Source organism: Acanthochromis polyacanthus, chromosome 12, assembly GCF_021347895.1.
Source record: "Acanthochromis polyacanthus isolate Apoly-LR-REF ecotype Palm Island chromosome 12, KAUST_Apoly_ChrSc, whole genome shotgun sequence".
Taxonomy (NCBI): Eukaryota; Metazoa; Chordata; class Actinopteri; family Pomacentridae; genus Acanthochromis; species Acanthochromis polyacanthus.
Window position 1 is genome coordinate 34,640,408 of NC_067124.1, and position 22,074 is coordinate 34,662,481.

The 22,074-nt window shown below is 38.7% G+C and overlaps 2 protein-coding genes and 1 long non-coding RNA gene across 3 annotated transcripts in view; 2 read left to right on the plus strand and 1 right to left on the minus strand.

The window, feature by feature from the left end:
• Positions 1–815: 815 nt before the first annotated feature.
• On the minus strand, positions 816–13,095 carry ccdc12 (coiled-coil domain containing 12). The gene is made up of 7 exons (XM_022208339.2): positions 12,950–13,095; positions 9,459–9,532; positions 5,251–5,330; positions 2,928–2,989; positions 2,811–2,845; positions 2,643–2,719; positions 816–1,149 (listed from the first exon to the last, which is right to left on the minus strand). Exons 1-7 carry the CDS (start codon positions 13,031–13,033, stop codon positions 1,070–1,072), a joined length of 492 nt encoding a protein of 163 aa, XP_022064031.1. The 5' UTR covers positions 13,034–13,095; the 3' UTR covers positions 816–1,069.
• On the plus strand, positions 5,472–6,091 carry LOC127536452 (uncharacterized). The gene is made up of 2 exons (XR_007945441.1): positions 5,472–5,855; positions 5,959–6,091. It is a non-coding gene; the product is annotated as an uncharacterized LOC127536452 (long non-coding RNA).
• A 2,639-nt stretch (positions 13,096–15,734) lies between the features above and the next one.
• Positions 15,735–22,074, plus strand: part of nbeal2 (neurobeachin-like 2) — a 63,955-nt gene continuing 57,615 nt past the window's right edge. The window contains 1 exon segment of the mRNA XM_022208340.2: positions 15,735–16,400. Within this exon segment, the coding sequence (XP_022064032.2) occupies positions 16,326–16,400 (75 nt within the window). The 5' untranslated portion in view covers positions 15,735–16,325.

A 22,074-nucleotide genomic window follows, 5' to 3' on the forward strand; every position in this document is an offset into this window, starting at 1 on the left:
GAGATGCAAAATGACCCAAAAAGATGCAAAGCAAAGACGCAGAGATGCAAAACAACCACAAGAAGACTCGAAATAATCACAAAGAGATGCAAATGACCAAAAAAAAAGCAAGGCGATGACAGCAAACAACCACAAACAGCTTCAAAACATTTACAAAGAGACCTTAAGGAGACTCAAACCTATCAAAAACAGACGCAAAACGACCATGGAGCGACAAAAACTGACTACAATCAGATGCAAAATGACCAAAAAGGATGCAAAGCAATGACTCAGATGTAAAACAACCACAAGGAGACTTGAAACAATCACAAATGACCAAAAACACGACTTCAAAAAGATGTAATGACTAAAAACACGCAAAGCAATGATGAAGAGATGCTAAACAACCTAGAAGACATTAAAACAACCATCAAAACAAACTCGTTACTGTACCTGTTTTCTATAGACTGAACAGCCACAAATTTGAAACCATCTGCCTGATATTGTGTCGGTACCCCATGTGCTACCAAAAACAACCCTTTTCTAAGGATACAGGACCTCTGAGGGCATCCTGGAGTGTTTGGCAGCTCAGTCCTGTGGTTTCCTGGGTAGAACCTCCATGGATGAGGCTTGTTTGGCTGCATGACGTCGATACTTGATCGAACTGGGATCTTGGCAGTTTGAACACTGGGTCAATGCCTTGGGTTCTTTGCTGTTTTTCTCAAGCTGTTATTGGGGGTGTGGTGGTGGCACAACTCAATGCCATGGTTTGATCTACACTCCCTACCATGAATTCAGAATCAGAAGCAAGAAAAAAAAAATCAGGACAAAAATGATCAGGCATTCTAAAAATTCACAATATTTTACTTGATATCAAAAATACAACAAAATATTGCATAAACAATGCACCTCAATATCCACATATACAGAATGTATTACTACATATGCACATGTAATAACACAATGATAAAAGAGCTGACAAGAAACACGACTACAGCCGCCTCTGTACAACAGCACAGATGTGATGTACAGTCCCAGTAAACCAAGGCTGCTGTTGTCTCCTTTATTTTTTTTCCTGTTAATCTTGGATTCAGTCCGAGTCTCCCTCCTCCCCTCCGACTGCTCCCACTGCTCCGGCCAACTCCTCCTCGCTGCCTCGCAGACGATCCCCTGGACGGACACAAACATTCAGTCGTTGTGGATTCATTCATTCACTGCATCCTTCACTCTTAAGCTTCCTTTAAGGTTGGAAAAATTTAAAGAGTTTAATCGGGTTTAGTTAATCACAGTGGGCCAACGCTCATATTCTTGGCACGAACATGTTTCCAGTGGACTCAGTAAATGCCGCCAACCCTGTCTGTAACATTCACGGATGGGATCTCAAGGCTCAGCAGGGGTGAGGAGGACGTCTGGGTCAGGAACCTCAGAGCTGCATGTCTGCTTTTTGCAAATGATGCTTTAACCTTCAGAGTGCGCTGGGGCAGTTTGCAGCTGACTGAGGCCTTGGTTTGTTTCCAAAACATAATGAAATGCTTCCCCTGGGGTGGGGGTGAGCTGCTGCCCCAAGTAAAGGAGCTCAAAAATCTCAGTATCTTGTTCACGAGTGACAGAAAATGCAGCTTTGGACATTGTTGTGGTGAAGAGGGAGCCAATTATGAATGGATCTATATTCAAACACTAACATAAGGTCATGAGCTCTGGGTTGTGACTGGAAAAATTAGATTCAAGCTGCAAAACGGGTTTCAGCCTTTGAGACAGGGTGAGGAGATTGTAAATTTGGACAGAGCTTTGAGCAGAGGCGCTGCTCTTTCATGCCAAAACGGAGCAAACTGAAGTGGTTCGTTCATCTCATTAAGATGCCTCCTGGGCGTTTTCCTTTTGAGGAAGACCCAGAACTCTCCCTGGAGGTATTACATATCTTATCTGGCCTGGGAACGCCTCATGATCCCCAGGGAGCAACCAAGAAAGAGGAACATTTGTTAAGTTCTGTTTATCCTGCTGTCACTCCGACCCAAACACAGATAAACAGAAGAAAATGAATGAATCTAAGGATGTGTTGAAGGATTTCACTGAGGATGAAACCATGTAGCAGAACAGCTCTGTTATTTGTTGTGTGCTGCTCACAGATGGTACATTCTGTTGGCAGGCAGCGGAGTTGTGTTCAATGCAGGGGAAACAACTCGTCCGACAGTAAACAGAAAATACAGCCCACTGCAGCTGTAATCCTCTCTGGCTGTACACAGAGGGCTCAAACCAAAACAAAAGCCTGCTGTTTGTTCATGTTTACATGCAAACTGCTTCATGTGGCATTTTAACTGGGTAATTACTGTTAATTAATCTTATCACTCCAGTTCATTGCTTTAACGGTGCTCTAAAGGCTTTTGAATAAAGAGTAATCACTGTCACACACTGAAAACGAGGGAAAACTCCTATTACAGTTAAACCTGCTTTGCTTTCTCCTGAGAGCTCGTTTCCTATTTTTAGAATGTGGATCGTACATCAGTGGAGGAATCACACCTCTGATGCTATCAGACAGCTTCAAGCCTCCACAGAGTCTGGGAGTCACAAAGCAATTAGCCTAATAATTCACGCCAAGCTCAGGCACCGTTATCTGACAAAAAAAATATTCGGTGATAAAAGAAGATGAAACGGGGAATACTGACGGATGAGCTCAGCGATGGCTCTCTGTGTTCTCCTCTCCAGCTTCTCCAGCTTCTTTGCCACATCACGCTTTAGATCCCTGATAATCAGAATGACAAAGAAAGTCAGGAAATCTTCATTAAGGTTTCATGACGACACAAGGTGAAAAATGATGCTGAAGAAGGTCTTACCAGTCTGGTTTTCTTGGAGCGAGGTTGGCCAGATCCTGAGGAAAAAACAAAAAGGCGAATTTAGCAGCTGAAGGTGCTTAAATAAAAGAAATCATTCAGACAGAAGAGAGTACTCACCACTTCTTCAATGATGGGCTCTGGATTAGCTGCCTCTAACTGGTCTTTTACTTTATCTTCCACTGCAAACAAAGAATATTAATCGTTAGTCACAAATGATATGCAATTACAGTGGTCCCTTGCCATAACGCAGTTCCCTTTTCGCGGTCTCATTGTATCACGGATTTTTAAATTGCATTTTGCATCGTGGAATTTTCGCTACCTTGCAGGATTTTGCTAGCCGAGCCGCGCCAGACAACCCACGGCAACGCATTTAATTCTCTGCCAGGGTAGGTCTAGTTACCCTCCATAAGGCTCGAGGTTGGATGCTCCTAAAACTGGCCGGACCAATCACCATGAAGTGTAGAGTCAGAAGGCGGGCGTAACTAAGTAACCACAGAGGCGCGACGATTCTGACAGAAACAACCAGCGCACAATAAACAGTTATCTTTCGACTCGGCTTTGGCCACAGCCCTTAAAGATTTGAAGCTAAAATTCAACTTGAAAGATAAACAAAGGACGGCACTGAAGTGTTTCATTGAGAAGAAAGACGTATTTGGACTTATGCCGACGGGATATGGCAAATCCTTAATATGCCAGTTGGCTCCGCTGGTTGGGAAGCTAATGGGACTTAGCCACAATCTGCCGGTGCTCTAGGAACTACGTCAGCCTATTCATTGCGTTGATTGGTTGTATACCTACCCAATTGCTGCAGAGTGATTTGAAAGACAACCTTTTAGCCCGCCTCCCTCCCTGTCGAGCGTTCCTAGACCCTTGTGTCTTAAGAGCTGGGTCTAGCGCGGCTAGGCTATATTTTTATACATTTATGCATTATTGTGGCGAGCAGCATTGAAGAACGTCGCTAGAGAAAGGATATCTGCCTTTAATACACTCTGCAACTGCTAGTTGCTTTTATTTTGACACACACTGAGAGCAGCACTGCAGAAAATGTGTCAGGAAGTCATCAAACACACGACACTTCACACTCACGATCCTGACAACATAACACTTAACCAAACTAACTAGGCTGACTAAACCACAAAAACACAAACACTAATAACACTGTAACATTAACACAAACCACAATAGTGACATTTAAACCTCCAACAGCCCGAACTCCTAAGGTGCACTGCAACACAACAGTTTAGTCATAGACCGCCTCTGCTACTGCTACATTATTTGAATTATTTTTGTGGTAAAATAAGCATTTTCTAGCCTAAAAAAATGAAAACAATATAAAACATATAAAAATGCTAATTAAAATATACTAAAAGAATATTTAATTGAAATAAAATGCATTGCGTACAGCGCTGGGCTCTGACTGGCTTAGGAACTGCAGCATCTCTGTCTCCTGTGTGCAGCAGAATTCTACATACCTAGTTCCTAGAATTAGCAGAAATATATTTTTATTTAACTACAAAAGTCTAATCCTTTTACCAAAAACAAAAATATATGAAGAAAAAGAATATGTGCAGCAGTGACAATATGGCTGGTGAATATGGATGTTTCCTATACAGAACATGATCTGTCTAATTGTTAAAAAAAAAAAAAAAAAAGGTAGTGGAGTGAAGATGAAAACATATTTTAGGGCATTATAAGTTTCTGGAGTTGGATAAATTATCATTATACGAGAATTTTCAACCTACAGAAAATAATAAATAAACTGAATCAAATGCATTTTCTGCTACACAGCTGGGAGATCTGGCCAGACTGTTGTAATTGTTTATAATGAGTATTTGTGCATTATTTAATTCATCTGCATTGTATTAATGCATTCATTTTTATCTTCATCATCATTCAGCATCTCTTCTGCTGCTCTATTTACAGGTTCGGTTTACGCAAATTACTGAGATGATCAAAATAGTTAATAATAATAAAACCTCCTATCTATGAATTCACACAGTTTCACTTCCTCAATTTCTCAGAATTTCACTCAAACTGGAAGTTGAAAGTTGGCAACCCTGCCAAGCACATGTGCACACATTACAGCACAAATTTCAGTAAAAGTCAGCATATAATTATTTCCTTCCTCTTGTCTTTATGTGAATATTTAGTACTGAAGTCATCCAAAAGTATGGGAAAGTAATCATGTTGCATTTCTTTACTACTGTGTTACGAGGATTTTTTTTTTTTTTACTGAAGTTTAGGACACCTAACTGCTGCAGAATGTGTTTTTAAAGGAACCTTTCCCGCTCTGATGATCTGTGTTTAATATTTAAACAGGACCGTCCAGCTATGACCTTCCTGGAGGCTACCACGGTACAATATTAACAACACGGCAATACAACACCAGCACCTGAGTTATTGTTTTCTCACAGCTTCTTCATAATTAAAGAGCTCTCACCTGATGCAGGCTTGGCTTTGGGCACCTGCCTCCCCTTCAGCTCTTCATCTTCTGGTGTATAATTCCTCAGTTTCAGCTCTCTGAGGACAGAAATACAGAGCAATGTGGGGCTTATTTTAGTAGTATAAGCAACAAATGAGACACTCTTAACAGTCCAGGAGGTGGCACTGTCTGCAAATATATCCCAGCAGAAAGTGAAAAGCATAAAAGACCATCTGCAATCCCTGCACAGCTGCACTTCTAATGTCTAAAGGAGGTCGGGTATAATGTCCCCCTTTATTCCTGCGAACATTAACATGTTCCACCTGCTCCTGGGCACAGAGTCGAGGAGGGCAGCAAACAGCTGAGGAATGCTCCCCTTGATGTTGAATTACGCAGCCTTTCATCACATCTCGACACAGAGGAATTCTTGGCGAGCTCAGGTCGACGTCTCCGCAGATTACGCCGAGGCTCCAGAGGCAGAGGTAAACTATTGTCTGAGCGGGCGGGAGCGTTATCAGCTGCTCTGAGCTCGGCGTGGATTTGCGACGGAGCTCGAGAGGGCTTCGCTCCCGATACATTCATCACAGCCCTGCTGCCAGCAGACAGACCAAGGCCTTGTATGGGTATGGGCAGGAATGCTGGTCATGTTCTGCTGTTGGCCGGCTGAGGTCCACTCTCGGTTCACACATCTTTCTCTCTCTCTTTCCCACATTTCGGATCCTGAAGAGGCCGTTTCAGTGGGGGAATAAACCCAATATGTCTGTCCAGCTCATCAACTCTCAAGCAAGTAGAGGAGCTTCATTGCACTCATCTGGAGTGAAAGAAAACGGTCTGAGCAAATAAAATATCACTTTAAGTACGTGTTTCTGGGAATTGTTTGCTTCTGTCACATCTTCAGTCGGTCTGAGCTTATTTTTCACTGCAATGTAAAGTCCTGCACCTCTGTGAACAAAGGACAACCATGGATAGAAGTAGACAGAGCTCAAAAATGTCCTCTGTATAAAATTAAAAAAATATTTAAAAAAAAAAAAAGAAAATTCATAAACTCATTTCTTTGATTATTTAATTTACAAAAAATAAAAATCTGGACTCAACATGTACATTTTTTATTAAACAGGTACTAATAGGTGAAAAAAATGATGCTCTACATCTCTACATATTACAAATATTTCTTTCCATGCACATACCCACTGTTGTGTAAACACTGCCAGCAGTTCAGCCAAAAAGTTTCAAGAATTTTTGTCATGTGACTGTTGGTTGTAGCCGAGTCACTCCTGGTTTCTTGGTTGTGCTGAGAAACGCAGAATTTTTTTGTTTTTGTTTTTAAAAAAAATGTAGTTCATACAAACAGTACATTTTTGCCAAATTTATAAATGCGGCACGTAGAAAAAAGAGCTTTAAAGTTGAACTTGATTCACTGTCCCAAAATGAACTGTGTGTCACGTATAATCAGTTCAGATCATTGTAGGATAAAAAAGATGACGACCTTCACTGCTTTTACAGTTTCTAGGTCTGAAAAATTAGTATAATTTTGGTAATATTTTGAAAACAGTATGCTTTTTAAACCCATCTGTGGGTTGTGGGCCTGAGAGGAATACTATTACATATAAAAAAAAACTAATATAATCAACAAGGCTGGATTAAACAAATGCTTTTATAAACAAGCAGGAAGACACAGTTTACTTGTGCAAAGCGTTGAGTAGCCAGAAGGCACTTCAGGAGCAACAACAAGCCATCATTTACTGCCTTTAATGGATCACACTGTGAGGAAATCAACAGAAAGACGTCACAGCGTGTCATGAAATCACTCACTCCAATCAAGTTCTTCCTGGGATTTTCTGGATAGTTTGGCTGAGGACCTTTGGTTGCACATCATCCCCCTTTTCCTCTCCATTTATTTTCAGACAGCGCTCTTTAATTAACCCTCCAAATCTTAAAATCTAATAGTTTGAAAGGTATGCTATATATTTTTTAAGAAACTGCAAAAATCACAGATTAATCAAAGCTACAAACTGGCTTGGACTGGGAAAATGAATCAAATCTAAGGTTAAAATTGAGTTAAAATCACTTTACTCTACTTATCTCACTTAAAAATTAACCTAAAATAAATCACATGCACTACAGCAAGACTGACTGGTCAGAAAATAACACAGAATTTATCAAAAAATAAAGCAAGTTGTTGGAAGACACATTCAGCATGGGGAAATGTCTTTATCATTATTTGTTTTTGTAAAATAAATTAATGCAGAGTGTAACTTTGTTATATGGCTATCTGAAATAGCTAAATTATAATAATGCCACATTCCAAGGAATTTTCTACATAATAAAGAATCAGTCGTACTTATGAATATTCCTTGTTTATTTTCTCATTTATGTTCCCTGCTTATATCTTCTTTGCTGCTGTCACACTACAAATCCTCAAGCTGTGGGATTAATAAAGGATTATTTTTACCTTATCTTATACCTTATAATTAGCATAAACATGACAAAAAATGCCCAGAAACTGGCCGGTGTTCAGAGGATTAAAGGATATTAATGTCTCTAAGAAGCATGAATATTTCTAGCAAAATCTTTAAATTTTATTAAGCAACAATGTGTAGAAATTTTAGTGGAGGTTTGGTGTGAACATCCAGAATAAATAGAACTAAAATAATCTCTGGTATATAGGCGGTGCAAGAGTAGAGTGCAAATAGGGAAAAAATGGATAAAGTTCCTGAAGGGAGTGAGCCAAAGTGCAGATTTTATGACAAAGTTATTAGATCAGATTAAACAAAGGAAATATAAAGTCAACAATACCATTAAGATATGTTGTTAGAGGACCATAAATATCACAGCAAACACTTATTGTTCCAGGAAGTTTTAACCTGTTGGTGTGAGACCGGAGAAGTCTCCGGGGGAAAATTAATTTGGATTTTACAAGATTTTTTTTTTACAAAAATACAGACATGCAGAGCTGCCCTTGGAATTGTGCCATCTTAAGTGCCACCATCAACAGAACAAAAGGCAGAACAAACAGACTGCATGTGTAAATTCTCCCCCTTCAAAGGTTTTGGTTCTTAACTGTCTCTCGGCCTTGCGCTTCCAAAACCCTCGGAGCGTGTTTACACATTTCCACTTCAAGCACATTGTGCCGTCAAAGAGAGCCAGTGATAAATTCGGAGCGCTGCCCCAATAGTGGCCCTCTTCACAATGTTTGGATGAGGCGCAGCAGCATTCCAGTGTTTACGCTGACATCAAGCTACCTGCTTCATTCACCACAGCAAAAACATCCGCAGACAACCATCAGCCCTCATTTACACGTAACATGTACCAACAATATTTCAGCCGCTTCCAAGCCTCCTTTAATCTTATTTGCCGCTTCCAAGAATCAGGAATCTAATTATCTGTCTGTTATAAAAATTAACCCAGCAGCCAGAACAGCGGCTAACAAGATGGAACAGGGAAAGCTGCCCAGTGTGGTTGGTGTCTTTTGTATAAAAGGCTTGGAGGAATTAGAAAACTTTCCTGCACGTGGTCAGTTTATTTTGACACTCTTTCCTTGTGGAGTTTCATTGCTTTAAATAGGCAAACATTTTGATTGTTTTCTTCTAACCTGCCTTTGTTTAGTAATTTGAGCTCTTCTGAAATTTTAATACCAATCTCGAGATACATTACACTCTCACACTTCAGCAGATGAGTGTGGACCTTGGAAATTAAAAATCCAAACCGCATTCAAAATGTCTGAAATAGGATCTTAGCTTTGCAGCTTTTTTCCCCCCTTTCCATTCTCATGGGAGATATCTGTCCTGTTGGACTGGAGGAAACGCAGCGGCACTCCCTCGGTGCCGTCACTGCACAGTCATTAAATATAAACAATGGAAAAAAAGGTCCTGTAGGACAGGAAAGATGGCTGCTCCTTCCACCCAACTAACACACAGAAGTTGAGCAAGCTGCAGGATATTTGAGCAGCTAATAGCACGAGACTGTGATCCGGCCCAGTGTAAACACCGAGGCTCACAACCTGCACCGAGACATGAGCTGGTGTTTAGATAAAGGTCAGATAAATGCTCTGATGATGTGCTTCCATATCAGTTTCAGTTCCGTCTGTGTAGCTTAATAAGGCCTCAGTTAAACAGATGAGTAATAGTGAGAAACGACTGAAGACAAAATGACTTGCTTTCATGAGAAATATTCAAAAAGGACAGAAATTTAACCGCCGTTTTTCTGGGTTGTGAAGCAGAACCAACCTGTGCTTCTCTTCAGGGGGCTCCTCCAGTGTGGCTTTTTTGTTCTCTGGCTCCCCATCTTCCTGATCTCTCCCCTGTGAGAACATCATCACACAAAATTACTTTAACATACACATGCTTCCTAAGAATAAAAATAGCACTGTTAAACCAATAAACTGGCTGTGTTCTGTCACTCATATAAAATAATCACAAATAACTGTAATTTTAAGGACAGCTTAAAGTTGTGTTTATGGCATTTTATACATATTATGAGTGAAGTGTGGTGGTGCGTGCAATAGGGCTGCAAGGGATATTATTTTCATTGTCGAATATTTTTATGACTAATTAAATAGTTATTCGGCCCATAAAATATCCTGAAAATGGAGAAAAACCCCAAAATGACAGTCTCAAGTATGCATTTTTGTCCACAACTGAAATATCTGTACTTTCCTGTCATACAGCAGCAAAGAAACTAGAAAATACTCACAATTAGGAAGCTGAAATCAGACAATTTAGACCGTTTCATTTTTTTTAAATGCTTAATCGCTCATCAAAATAGTTGGCAAATAATTTATTAGTTGAAAAAACATTCAGTTAATTTATTAATTGTTGCAGCTTCAGTACGCGTCAGGCCATTTCGGATCTGGCAGAGCAAAGACATGCACACGAGGCTAACATTTACACACAAAAAATACAGCATAATATCTGCTTCTTGTGTGGTGTCCCATCATTTGGCAGTCAAACAGCTAATTTGCATTGTGAGCTTTATTATTTCTGACACTGCCCTATGTACAAGCTGAGAACTCTGAGAATTAATAAATTAGGAAAATAGGCTCAGTATGTTCTAGCTGTAACCACAGCTAGCATATTAGGTGTGCAGAAGCACATTTCAGCCTGAAGTGTACACTTCACTGTTCACGCGTGAACAACAGGGAACACGAATGATGAAACAGGCTGGAAGAAATTCAGAAAAAATAAAATATTGACCCCAAGTGAAAAGCTGTAACAAAGGATATCGAACCCCTCCCAGCTTGCACTTTCCTGAAGAGGCTTCCTGTTCACCTGCTAGAACAATTCAAGGTTCTGACTCATTCTTGAAGTGCAGCACAAAAGGAAAACAACGACAGGCTTCAGGAATGTCAACAACCGTTTATCTAGCAAAGCTACGTAGGGAGCCGCTGTTCAATAGTCGTGCAGTGAAACACATTCTGATCTAACTGCCAAAACGGTGGCATGCACGGAGAATTGCGTTTCACGTCACAAAAGGAATTCATATCAGATATTGAAAGGCTGCCATTGAGTACAGAATAACTGTACAATGCTGTAATGGTTCAAAAGAAGCAGTAGCAACAAACTGGTCCTGCTCTCAGTCCTGCAGTTCGAAAATCAAGGTTTGTGTCGATTTGAAAATGTGACACTGCACAATAATCACGGACAAAATTAGCTCAGGAAGCATCTTGATAATAAATGCTAATTAAATGCTCAAACGTTTGTCACACATGGCTTCAATTTGACTGCTTCTATGTGGTGGTGGACACAGAGAACCACTCCTATTCTGTATTATTTGTATTTCAGACGTAATAAATGATTTTGGCAGATTCATATTTTTGTTAAACTTTACTAAAAGCCCACCATCTCCCCCGTCTACTCTATATTGTGTTTTAACTGGTACATCTAATTCCAAACAATGTACCATGTACAGTGTTTTCACTGTGGGATAACTATTCAATACACTTTTATACTAATTAGTATTCTTTTTAAGCTTAACTATTAATCAAAAAATGATTAAAACTGCAAATTGTACAACAACAATACCCAAATCACAGGAGTGGCAGTTTTTGAAAAAGGTCAAATGTGTCACAACAAAGCATTTCAGATAAAGTACTGTGGTGAATCAGCATGTAAATCATATTCCGAGGACATAACAGAGCCTTCCTGCTCATACAGACTCGCAGCAAAAAACCACATTCTCATTTTGATTTCTTTTTTTGGGAAAAGAAATGAAAAAAAATTTGCATTCCCACTAAAGTCATTACTCACATTGCAATTGCAATATCTGTCTGAGTAATCACAGCATATTTTTTCTTGCACATTGTTCAGCCCAAACCACAATTATGATGATGATCTTCTTCTCCTTCAGGCAACTGAACACAAATAGACCAAATCAGACCCGGCTCACTCACGCTGTGCTCCTCGTTTCTAATTCCGTGCTTTTTCAGACTGATCACTGACACAAACAATCATTTCTTTTGATTTGCTTTGTTAGCTGTAAACTTCAGAACCACTCTTGAGAACAAAGAAGTCGTTGAACATTGCACATCTGGACAGAATTTTGCAGAAAACACATGAAAAACTAAATTTAATACACCAAATGTGTGGAAGAATCTAAAAAAAAAAATAGCCAACACATTCCTCAAACTGAATTTTTTTTTTAAAAAGTCACTGATGTCCTCACACCAGCTTTGTTATCTTGACAAAATCTTTATGTATTTAATTGAATTCCAAGACCTTTACAACTAATGACAGCCCTATAAATATGGTAAGAAAAATAAAATAGGTTCAGAATTGCAATTTGAAACGATGCAATTAAAAGCTGAAATTTAAGATATAGGAGATGTGGCTATTAAATAATGCTGGAATTGAACCATCATATTTTAAAAATGTATCACATCTTTGCCATGTTTTATAAGCCTATCACTAAAACTGTAACTTGCCACTTGCTCATTATTAATACACGATTAATATAATCTTTAATAATATATTTAATCTATGTTAGTTAGTCTCTTTATGCCTATTAACATTCATCTCACTATTTAGTGCTTTGTAGATAATCCTTTAATTATCCTAAAAGTTGGTAATGCAATAGCTGACAGCTGATCAATGCAATGATTAATCGTTGCATCAGTAATTGTGCCTTAAAAATTCAGACCCATTTGAACCTGTGGCTTTTAATTAATTAAATTATAACATGTCTTAAGTGATTTATGAGTTTGTTGATGGTGGGAAAATAAAGGAACTGATAAATCACCAGTGTAGCTGAGGATGATCATAGACAAGCAGGATTTTTTTTTATCATGGCAGTTAAAACCAGAGACAGAAACACTACGCAAAGTACAACTTATATTATACAGGGCATAAAACAGAGGATTCAAGCTAAACAAGTCACGTATTCTCCTTCATTCATTGTTTTTAGCTCAGATTTAGCAACATTAGCTTGGATCTACGACGCAGGGACTTAATTAGCCTCTGAAATCAGCACACGTATAAAAACAGTGCTTAAGTTAACACAAAAGCACAACAACAAGCAATTACTGAACTTAATGAAAACCTACATCCTCAAACTGCATAGCTACAAATCCACGAACCAAGCTAGTAATTGATTTGCTACATGGATATGCTAAAGTTAGCTATAAGCTAGGTCGCCTAACGTTACCTCACAAGCAAAATAACAGGTTTTATATCGGCTTTGGTACATTTAGCAGAAAGTAAAACACACCAGACAAAAAACTTACATGCAGCTGTTTATCTCTGAGCGCTTTTAGCCTCTCTTTCCTCTTCAGAGCCTGCTCCTGAAGTGAGCCCACACTCTTCTCCATGTTTACCTCCACACGCCGCTCAATGCTCTCTGCTATCCATTCACGGTCCTGACTCCTGAATCAAAAAGTCGTCCGTCGAGCACATCGATTGCAGTGGCCTGTTGCCTGATCATGTGAGTTTAACTGTTTTGTTGACACAGTTCTTCAGAATAAACTAATAGACTGTTGAATTTCAACATTAATTATTTTTTTAAAAATCATGTTCTTGTTTGCTATCATGGGATTTTCCAAGAGATAAATGTAAACAGCTGATGTTGGGGGCAGGGTTGGATAGCTATATTGACATATTGAACAATCATTGACTTGATTCCAGCTTCAGCAGCTATAGGTTGACTTTGAAAGGCTTTCTGAAACTGACTTGAAGGCCATTAGCAAGCCTATACATTAAAGTAAATAAAAACTAGTCATGCATAGGACCGGCTGGTACTCTGTCCCGCCTGCTCATGGTCACAGCGTCCGGCTCTGGTGAGGAATGTAGGCCATTGCCATGGTAATACAGCTGCCTCAAGCTTCCCTATGTCCATCAACACTCATGTGATAACACAAACCTGGTTGTGTTAAAGAAATTACCACAAAACTAGAAGAATAACATCTACAAATTGATAAATGAAGTGTAGTAGATGCTAGTGGGGCATCAAGTAACAAAATAACTCCTAGATTAAACGTAAAGTAGATTGAAACCATCTACTCAACGCAGAACTGTAAGTGCCGCAATAAAGTGCACTTTCCACTTTTGGACAATATTGAGCAAATGACACATTACCATTACATTAACATACTTATAAAATGTGCCAAACATAGAATAAACTTCATAAAATATGATGCATTGGAGACAGGAAAGGGCACCAAATTGCTTATAATTGGGCAAATAAATCAGATGTTTTTATATATTGCTGGCAAACTGTTTGCACTCACTTTACATGTCTTGTTTAAGAACAGTGCTGCAACAATTAATCGATTATTTGTCAACTATTAAATTATGTTTTAATTAGCATTAAAAATGCTAATGACCACCATTAGCACACGAGGGCTCAGTGACATCTGTGCATTTTAACGGCCCCCACCGATACTCACAACAACCATCGCTGAGTAGTCTGACGAGTTTTGGTTTTGGTCGTTGGAATAATAGCCCTGCACACACCTCACAGAGCTTTAAAAGCTGAGACAACAGCAACCACCACCAGAACTGAAGAAGTCTCTTGGATGAGAGGTGAAACGTCTTCAAGGAACTTTCTTAAAGTCCAGTGGATTTATTTAAACTACTTTGGAGACTATTAAATGAGTTGTAGAATAATCAGTTTGGGTAATTTTTAAAAGAGAAATTCCAACTCTTAAATGTGATTAGTTTCTGGTTTCTTTATTTCTCTATGAGAGTAAACTTAATATCTTTAAGTTGCGGACAAAACAAGACGTTTGTCATCTTGGACTTTGGGAAACACCGGACAACATTCATGATCATTTTCTGGCATTTTATAAATAAAACAACTAATCAGTTATTTCAGAATATAATGAACAAATTAATCAACAATGAAAATAATTAGTTGCAGCCCCATTCAGGAATAACAAGGACTTTCCAGAGGAATTTTATTACATGTGAATAGTGTTTTTGTGGGGGAAAAAAATGGGTTAGTTGCTGCCTTCAGCAGTTCAGATACTTCTTATGAGGTCATGCATCTTCCAATAACATGTCTGAGGAAAACACTAGTCTTCACAGTTCATGATTTTGCCATTTGCACTTCATGCCTTTGTTGCACTACATGTGCTTATTTAGTCATTTTTCGACAGTTTATTTTCAGCATCCTTCTGTGTGAGGCTTCTTTCACCAACCTCTCAGTCTCCACAGGGTCAATGCATCACAGTCTTAATCAGAATTACAAGAAAATGTCGTGCAATATTGATTTTTCTGCAGCATACTTAGGCATGAGCAACTATTAAAAATAGCTGATCGAGGCTGAAATAGGGCTGAATAATGCAATTTTAAACAATGCAATTAAACATTATGCAGCCTATCTGACACAGATTTTTTTTTTTTAACTAATATTACTTTATTCAACTTATTTGCTGAATGTGAAATGCTTAGATGCTACTTCTGAGCCATGAATGAGCTACCTGTTTCAATTTCAAAGACTGTTTAGAGTAAGGTCCTATTATCTTCCTGTTGATTTTTTTTTTGTAGCATTAATACTATATTTCTTCAGCTCAACTCAGTTACAACATTTGTGATAATTATTTCACCTCTAAAACCATTTATTAAATGTTAGAAATACATATTTGAAGCAATTTATAACTATAAGGGCTTGCCATTGCATTAAAATGTACAGAAATAAATACATAAAATGCAATAAATATAGAGCTGATGCTTTAAAATTTTATTTTTACTTGAAAATTGCAGCTAGATATTTTCGCCAAATCCTCCAGCCTTAGTTAAAAGTTCACAGTGTGTCTTTATGTTATCAGCATGATTGTGCAAAATAACACTTTCAACCTCAGGCTGCAGAAATTGCACAACTCAAGTCATTATTCAAGAAATATGTGAGAATTTGCACACATGCATTGGTTTTCTAAGTCCTGCGTTGCAGCATTATTGATTATTTTGTGCATTTGTTGTTGTTTATTTTCTGTTTGTCAATGGGAAGACTTAATTGATAGGCGTGTTTGTCAATGACTTCCCTGTCAGTCAGAGGAGTCCTGGCCGTGTTTATGTGTGCTTGTGTCTTTAAGAATAGCAGCCTACCTGTGAGCATGATCTACAGCCAACTCTTCACTGCGTTTCTTGTTAACAGAGTCACACAGGAGTTGAATTCGCTGCTGCTCATCACCGCACATCATGCCAGGACTCTTCCACCTCTGCGGACTGAATCCATACGGTGGAGCGCGGTCGTTTCTTCGCTCTTGCGCGGATGGCATCTGTCGCTTCCGTGGGAACTCTCTCCAATAGGAATCATACAGCAACAAGCTCGCTAAATGCGGACATGGGTGTTCCTCCAGGCATGCATTTCCACGCATTTTTGTTCCTGCTTTGACAGTTGCGACGCCGATCCTCGCCGGGGTTCCTCCCCCGTCATGTTTTTGGCGTCACTCTGATAACTTTGAGACTGATAGCACTTTTTTATTTGGATTTGCTGCGCCCTGGATTTGCAGGAATGGTTCACCGGAGCGTGCCGCGCGTCCTCCTGCCTGTAGGAAAGAACTTCAAACAGCCCTGGCTTTGACCACATGCTCACCACTTCCATGATCTTGTAAAACAAAAAAGAAAAAAATAGAAAGAAACATATAAAAACAGGGAGAGATCATGAGCAACCACAAGGGCGGCGGAATGGCATCGACGGACAGGCTGTATGAGCTGTGGATGTTGTATTATACAAAGGTGAGTGCACAGTGCGGAAGAGCTGAGGGTGACACCTGTTGTTGCCACAGCTCCTCTGCCTGAACTTTACAACATGAACCCGATAAATACACGATAAGACCGCTGCGTGATCTGCGCGGCGTCCGTGCTGTGCGTCCCGGAGCGGCTGCAAATCGTGTTTGTATGAGGAAGTCGACTGTTTGTTGTTTTTATGGCAGCTTGTACAGTAGCGGGTTGTTACCTAGTGGCTGAGGCTGGCTTGTGCAGAGTCGAAAAGCTAATCATGTTATATACATATCTGCTGTTTTGCCTTTTGAAATCAGTGCGTAAAAATGGCATTTTAACGCACTTGTTGAAGTGATCCTGTACCTGCGATGCAGGTGTTCCTGAGGCTACTTCCTGGTCCTGGTAACGCCTGCCTGCCTTCCTCATTTAAAGCATGCCATGTTTAAACCATACTGGGATGAATGTGTTTTAAAACATCACGTTTTTGTTCAGAAATAGATAATATAACCCCTATTGCCACATTATCTTCACTGTAAGAAAAGATATGCACTCTTTAAAATAAAGGTATCAAACTTCAATCAGTAATTAAATGTGACCCTGTTTGGTGTTGAGTAAATGGAAATTCAATAAAGGCCCTTTAAATATGTCAGTGTAGTATATGTAGATTCACAAACAAAGAGCAAAAAGGAATTCATTAAAAGCTACTTGAGTTAATATGAAAACAAACATCTCCATTTCTGAATAGCGCTAATTAAAAGGAGTTCTAATCTTCTCTGTCAACCACTGCATTGATTTGTGTTTGTTCAGTGCAGTCATTCATCCATTTATTCATCCATTCATTTGCTCTACCCACTACACCTGTGGAGCTTAGTGGGAGGGATAGAACAGCTGACTGGGGGCAGGCTACATCCTGGACAGTCAACGCATGGCAAACGAAAGACCTGCCAACTCCTCCATAGTGCTGCCCCTCAAAGCAGTCCATTACTTATAAATATCTTTATTTTTCTTTACTATATTTAATGTTACCAACTAAAAAACATCTTCAAATCAAACCAAACCATGAAATCGAGCAGTCCAGCTTAAAGAAACAAGGCCCATAACCCAAACTGTGACCACTTAAAATGACAAAAAAGTCACCTAATTATAGTTCAGAGATGCTCCATCTGCTCTCCTTTCAAATGTATTGTGCCTATATGAATGGATGCTGCATTCAAACACTCAGACAAGAGGCACATTTCAATTAAAACCTGCCTGATTACATTATTATGGCTTCATGCAGTTACCTCTCCATTTGAAATGATATCAACAGAATGATTAGGATTTTTTTAGACCTAGAATAAATGACTTTTATTCCAAACATAATGGCCAGAAAACCAATTATATTCAATATATCTCACCTAATAGATGATTAAAAATCGGCATGACCATGCATTCGTGGAAGTAGAACTCGGAGAGAAGCATCGCTGCGTCTCTCTCTGGTGTGAAAACCTAATTTAGCCGCATCCCAAATTGAGTGTCAAATGATTTTGTGTGGTCTTATGATGATTTTATGTTGCCCCCCATGGGTGTGACTCAGCTCTCTGCACGCTCATTAGGTGTAATATCTCAGACAAAGTAAGAGTAAAACAATACTGCACATTCCTTCCTGTCGTGCCTCTTCTTGAAGGAGAAAGACAAGTTTGGCTGTGAATAAATTATTATTATTATTTAATGTGTTTGCAATCTGCTCCTATGCCCGAGGACAGAAAAAACAAGTTCTTTCCAAGTTTGCATGTTCACTGCAGGCGCAGACTCCCTCTCTTATCATCACTGCACGTCTAAAGAGCTGCTCTCTTGACAATGATAAAGCTTAGACCTGCATCTTTTTATTATGCATCCCGCTGTGTTAATTACTCCCAATCTGTGGAAGCAGCCAGAGAAGGCAGAAGGTCGGAAAATCGTGCGAAATATTCCGGATGAATCAGCGGCACAAGTCAAAAGTGTATCGGCTCGTGCAGCTTTTTGCCATTAAAGTAGTCATTGTGGTCAGTTTGGGCAGATCCCAGAGGAAGTGCGTTTCTAATCCACCCTGCTACTTCTCCTCTGCTGCTGCTGCTGCTGCATGTACAACAGCAGATTTAATGTTTCTGGTTATGCAACAAGCAAACCAAGTTGTAGTAGCTGCTGTCACCGTCCGCTGTGTGTTTATGTGAGGTTTCCAGGGACGTGTTACCCTGAATGTGGCCGTGACAGCTGTCTAGCATGTAGTATTTGTGTGACCGCTTCCTTGTAAAGCTGACTCTTGGCTTTTTGTCAGTTCCCCTCGAGCCTTAAAGAAAAAAACTGCAATTATGACCTTTAAGAATGACACAATACATTCAAGAGTTTTCACAGAAGTCGGTTTTGCATGTGTGCAAATGACATTTCCTATTGCCAGAGTGCGATGAAGGATAGCGGAGGAAAAGGGATTTGATTGGGCCTCAATGTCATCACCTTATGTGACTCAGAAAGGCAGTCGAACCACTTCAGAGAACAATCGGCTGCCTCTCCTGTAGACGCCACCATGCCATTGTATGTCGTGCTTTTGTTATCTGCCTGTTAGTCAAGTTGGAGCACACAATATCATTTCTTAGCCGGACACGTCCCATGTCTGACTCACGGACTTTGTTTTCAGCTTCATCACACACCAAAGAAAGTTTTGACTGTTGTAAACCTGAGCTGTGTTTAAAAGGCTTTTTGTTAAAGCCCTTGGCTGCTTTACACCCTTCAACACGTGTCAGTTTAAATGTGAAGGTATTTTGTCCTTGTGTGTCCTCTTGTGTTCGTTCAGACTCTCTTTCTTAGGATTATTGCGCATTCATCAACCTCTCCATGCATGCAAAGAGCACCAGTCACTGTCTCACACTTTATGTTGCACAATAGTTAAAAAACACAGCTGAGATGAATCCTAACAACTGATTTCACCATGCTCCAGTGCATGCTATATCTAAGCCATCATTCTGAAATGAGAAAGCACAACTTGCACGGACTTGTCATTGATAAAGGAGGTCCACTTCCTCCGATTGTGCAAAAACTCTCGCACCCCTTGCAAGACTTTTCGGATCAGGGACTGATGTGAAATTCTCAAAAGCCATTGTGATGTAGAAGAATCTCAATCTGTGGGAAGAGGGATATTTCTGGTGCAAGTTGCATTCAGTTTGAAACCAGAGAGATACGATAGACGTTCATTTGTTCCTCCACATACTGTAGATCGATAAAGAACTGTACCAGCGCAGACAGGACATGTCCACGTCTTTCATTCGCTGGGATTAAAAACCAGCCCTTCTGGCGCTATGTCAGGGCTCCCTATCTCATATCTGAGAATGTTTTTCAGGCCATAATAAAACGCTCATGCCTGACAGGTACGGACAGACAGATCTAATCACTGAGGAACATGACTTGTCAGTTCGTGTTTGAAGAAGCTCAAGAAGCTATTGTTTTTTTGGACTTTTTGTTCTTTTCCCCCTAAAGTCGTAATACAGTAACGCGGTTTATCTGTTTTCCTTGCAGAACCTTATATTATTGCTGCAACTAATGGCTGTTTTCTCCACAGATGGTTTTGATGCTGAATTTTCCAATACATTACTGGAAAACTTAATTAAAAATGTTCCCAATTTAATGACAGAATCCAAAGTTATGTCCTCATATTGGTTATTAGTCCTCCAGTTACTGATTATTTTCATTGCTGATTAATCTGTGGATTATTTTCTTGATTAATTGATTAGTTGTTTGGTCCATAAAATGTCAGAAAATGGAGAACATCACTCATTTGGCATTTTTTCTTTAAAAAAATAATTAAAAGTGTTTAATGAAGTATCAAAAAATTGGCAATTAATTTAGTAGTTGACAGCTATTCAATGAATTGATTAAAAGAATTCAGTTGTATTGTCAATTTTGTCCATTTATACAAAGCAAACTAATATTTAAGAAGCGAGAACCAGCTGGCCTTTTGGTATTTTTACAAGATGTGATAACAATGAATCATTTTCTTTTGAAATCGTAATAGCTTAATTGTCCAATAATCATTTATTCGACTTGTTTTTCAGCTGTTGATGATTACAATAGTTCAATGAAGTCTGAATATTTAAATATTAAAGTGAAAGGTTTTGTTTTTTTTTTTCCCCGAATCATCAAGTAGAAATTGTCAGGTAGAGCTGAAACAACTGATTAACCCAGTCAGCTGTTTGACAGAAAATTAATCAACCACTGCTTTGATAATTGTTAAAATTTTCTGCAAATACATCAACAAATTTCCTGTTTTTCTTGATTTTAATTAAAAGTACCTGAATAATTTGGAGGTTTGGGCTGTGAATCAGTCAAAACAAGGTATAATTGTGGCCAGTAACGTCATTTTTCAGAGCAAAAGCATCAATTATTCTGAAAGATATCCGATAATGAAAATCTCTGGTTGCAGATCTACATTCAGACTGTTCTATGGAGGATATGAACACACTGAGCTCATGTGGTCATCCTTTAATCGAACAGTTAATCGTCAACTATTTTGTTGATCAATTAATCGTTTTTTGTTTTTTTTTGGTCTATTTTCAGAAAAAAAGAAGTCAATCTTCTGATTCCACCTCCTTAAATGTGAATATTTTCAGTTTATTTACTCTTTTGTGAGAGTAAGCTGAATATTTTTGGATTCTGGACAAAGCAAAACCTTTGAAGGAGTCATCTTGGGCTTTGGGAAACACTGATTTACATTTTTATTCCATTTTCTGACATTTTATAGACCAAACGACTGATTGATGGATCTGAAAAATACTTGAGAGATTAATCAACAATGAGAATAATCATTTGGATAATCACTTTTAGGCTATTTTTCGAGAAAAAAATCCAAATCTACTGATTACAGATTCTTAAATATATTTTCTTTTCTTTTTTTTTTTTTTACTGTGACAAAAAGCTGAATATTTTTGGATTGTGGACAAAATAAAACCCATAAAGGTGTCATCTTGGGCTTTGGGTGACAGATTTACATTTTTCTCAATTTTTGGACATTTTATATACCCAATTAGATATTGATTAATCATGACCATAAAGGACAGATTAATCAATAATGAAAATAATCATTTAGATAATTGATTAATCACTCTTTTGTTGTTGTTTTACAGTCAAAAATCGACTAATTTTAACATCTTAAGCTGGATTTTTTTCTGTTTCTTTAATCTGACAATAAACTGCATATCTTTTTATTGTGGATAAAACATGACCTTTGAAGGTGTGATCTTGGGCTTTGAGCAACACGAATTTATATTTTTCTGCATTTTATGACATTATATAGACCAAAGACGCATTGATTAGTCGTGGGAATAATGAACAGCTCAGTCGATGATGAAAATATTTGCCTCTATAATTGATTAATCATTGTTTAGTTCTTTTTGTTTTTCAGTTTAAATAATTTTAATCTTCTGATTCCAGCTTTTTAAGTGTGAAAATTTTCTGTGTTTTATTTACTCCTGCTGTGACAGTAAAATTGAAGAAGTCATCTTGGGCTTTGGGAAACGCTGACTTACATTTTTGCTGTTGTATTGCCCAAACAACTAATCGATTGATCATTCAGAAATCAGTCCACACGGAAAATAATCATTGGTTGAAGACTTAGACTCAAGACTGTTGAGTAAGAAGGCCTCCAGATGTCATTATTCAGTATGGAAGGGAAGAACAAAGC

What these genes read in the sequence shown, in the direction of transcription:
- ccdc12 (XM_022208339.2), bottom strand. Translation starts at nt 13,033, where the DNA reads ATGGAGAAGAGTGTGGGCTCACTTCAGGAGCAGGCTCTGAAGAGGAAA. An exon ending in TCAGAGATAAACAGCTGCAT is followed by an intron (nt 9,533 to 12,949) that starts GTAAGTTTTTTG and finishes ATGTTCTCACAG; the next exon opens with GGGAGAGATCAGGAAGATGG. An exon ending in CAAAGCCAAGCCTGCATCAG is followed by an intron (nt 2,990 to 5,250) that starts GTGAGAGCTCTT and finishes CTTTGTTTGCAG; the next exon opens with TGGAAGATAAAGTAAAAGAC.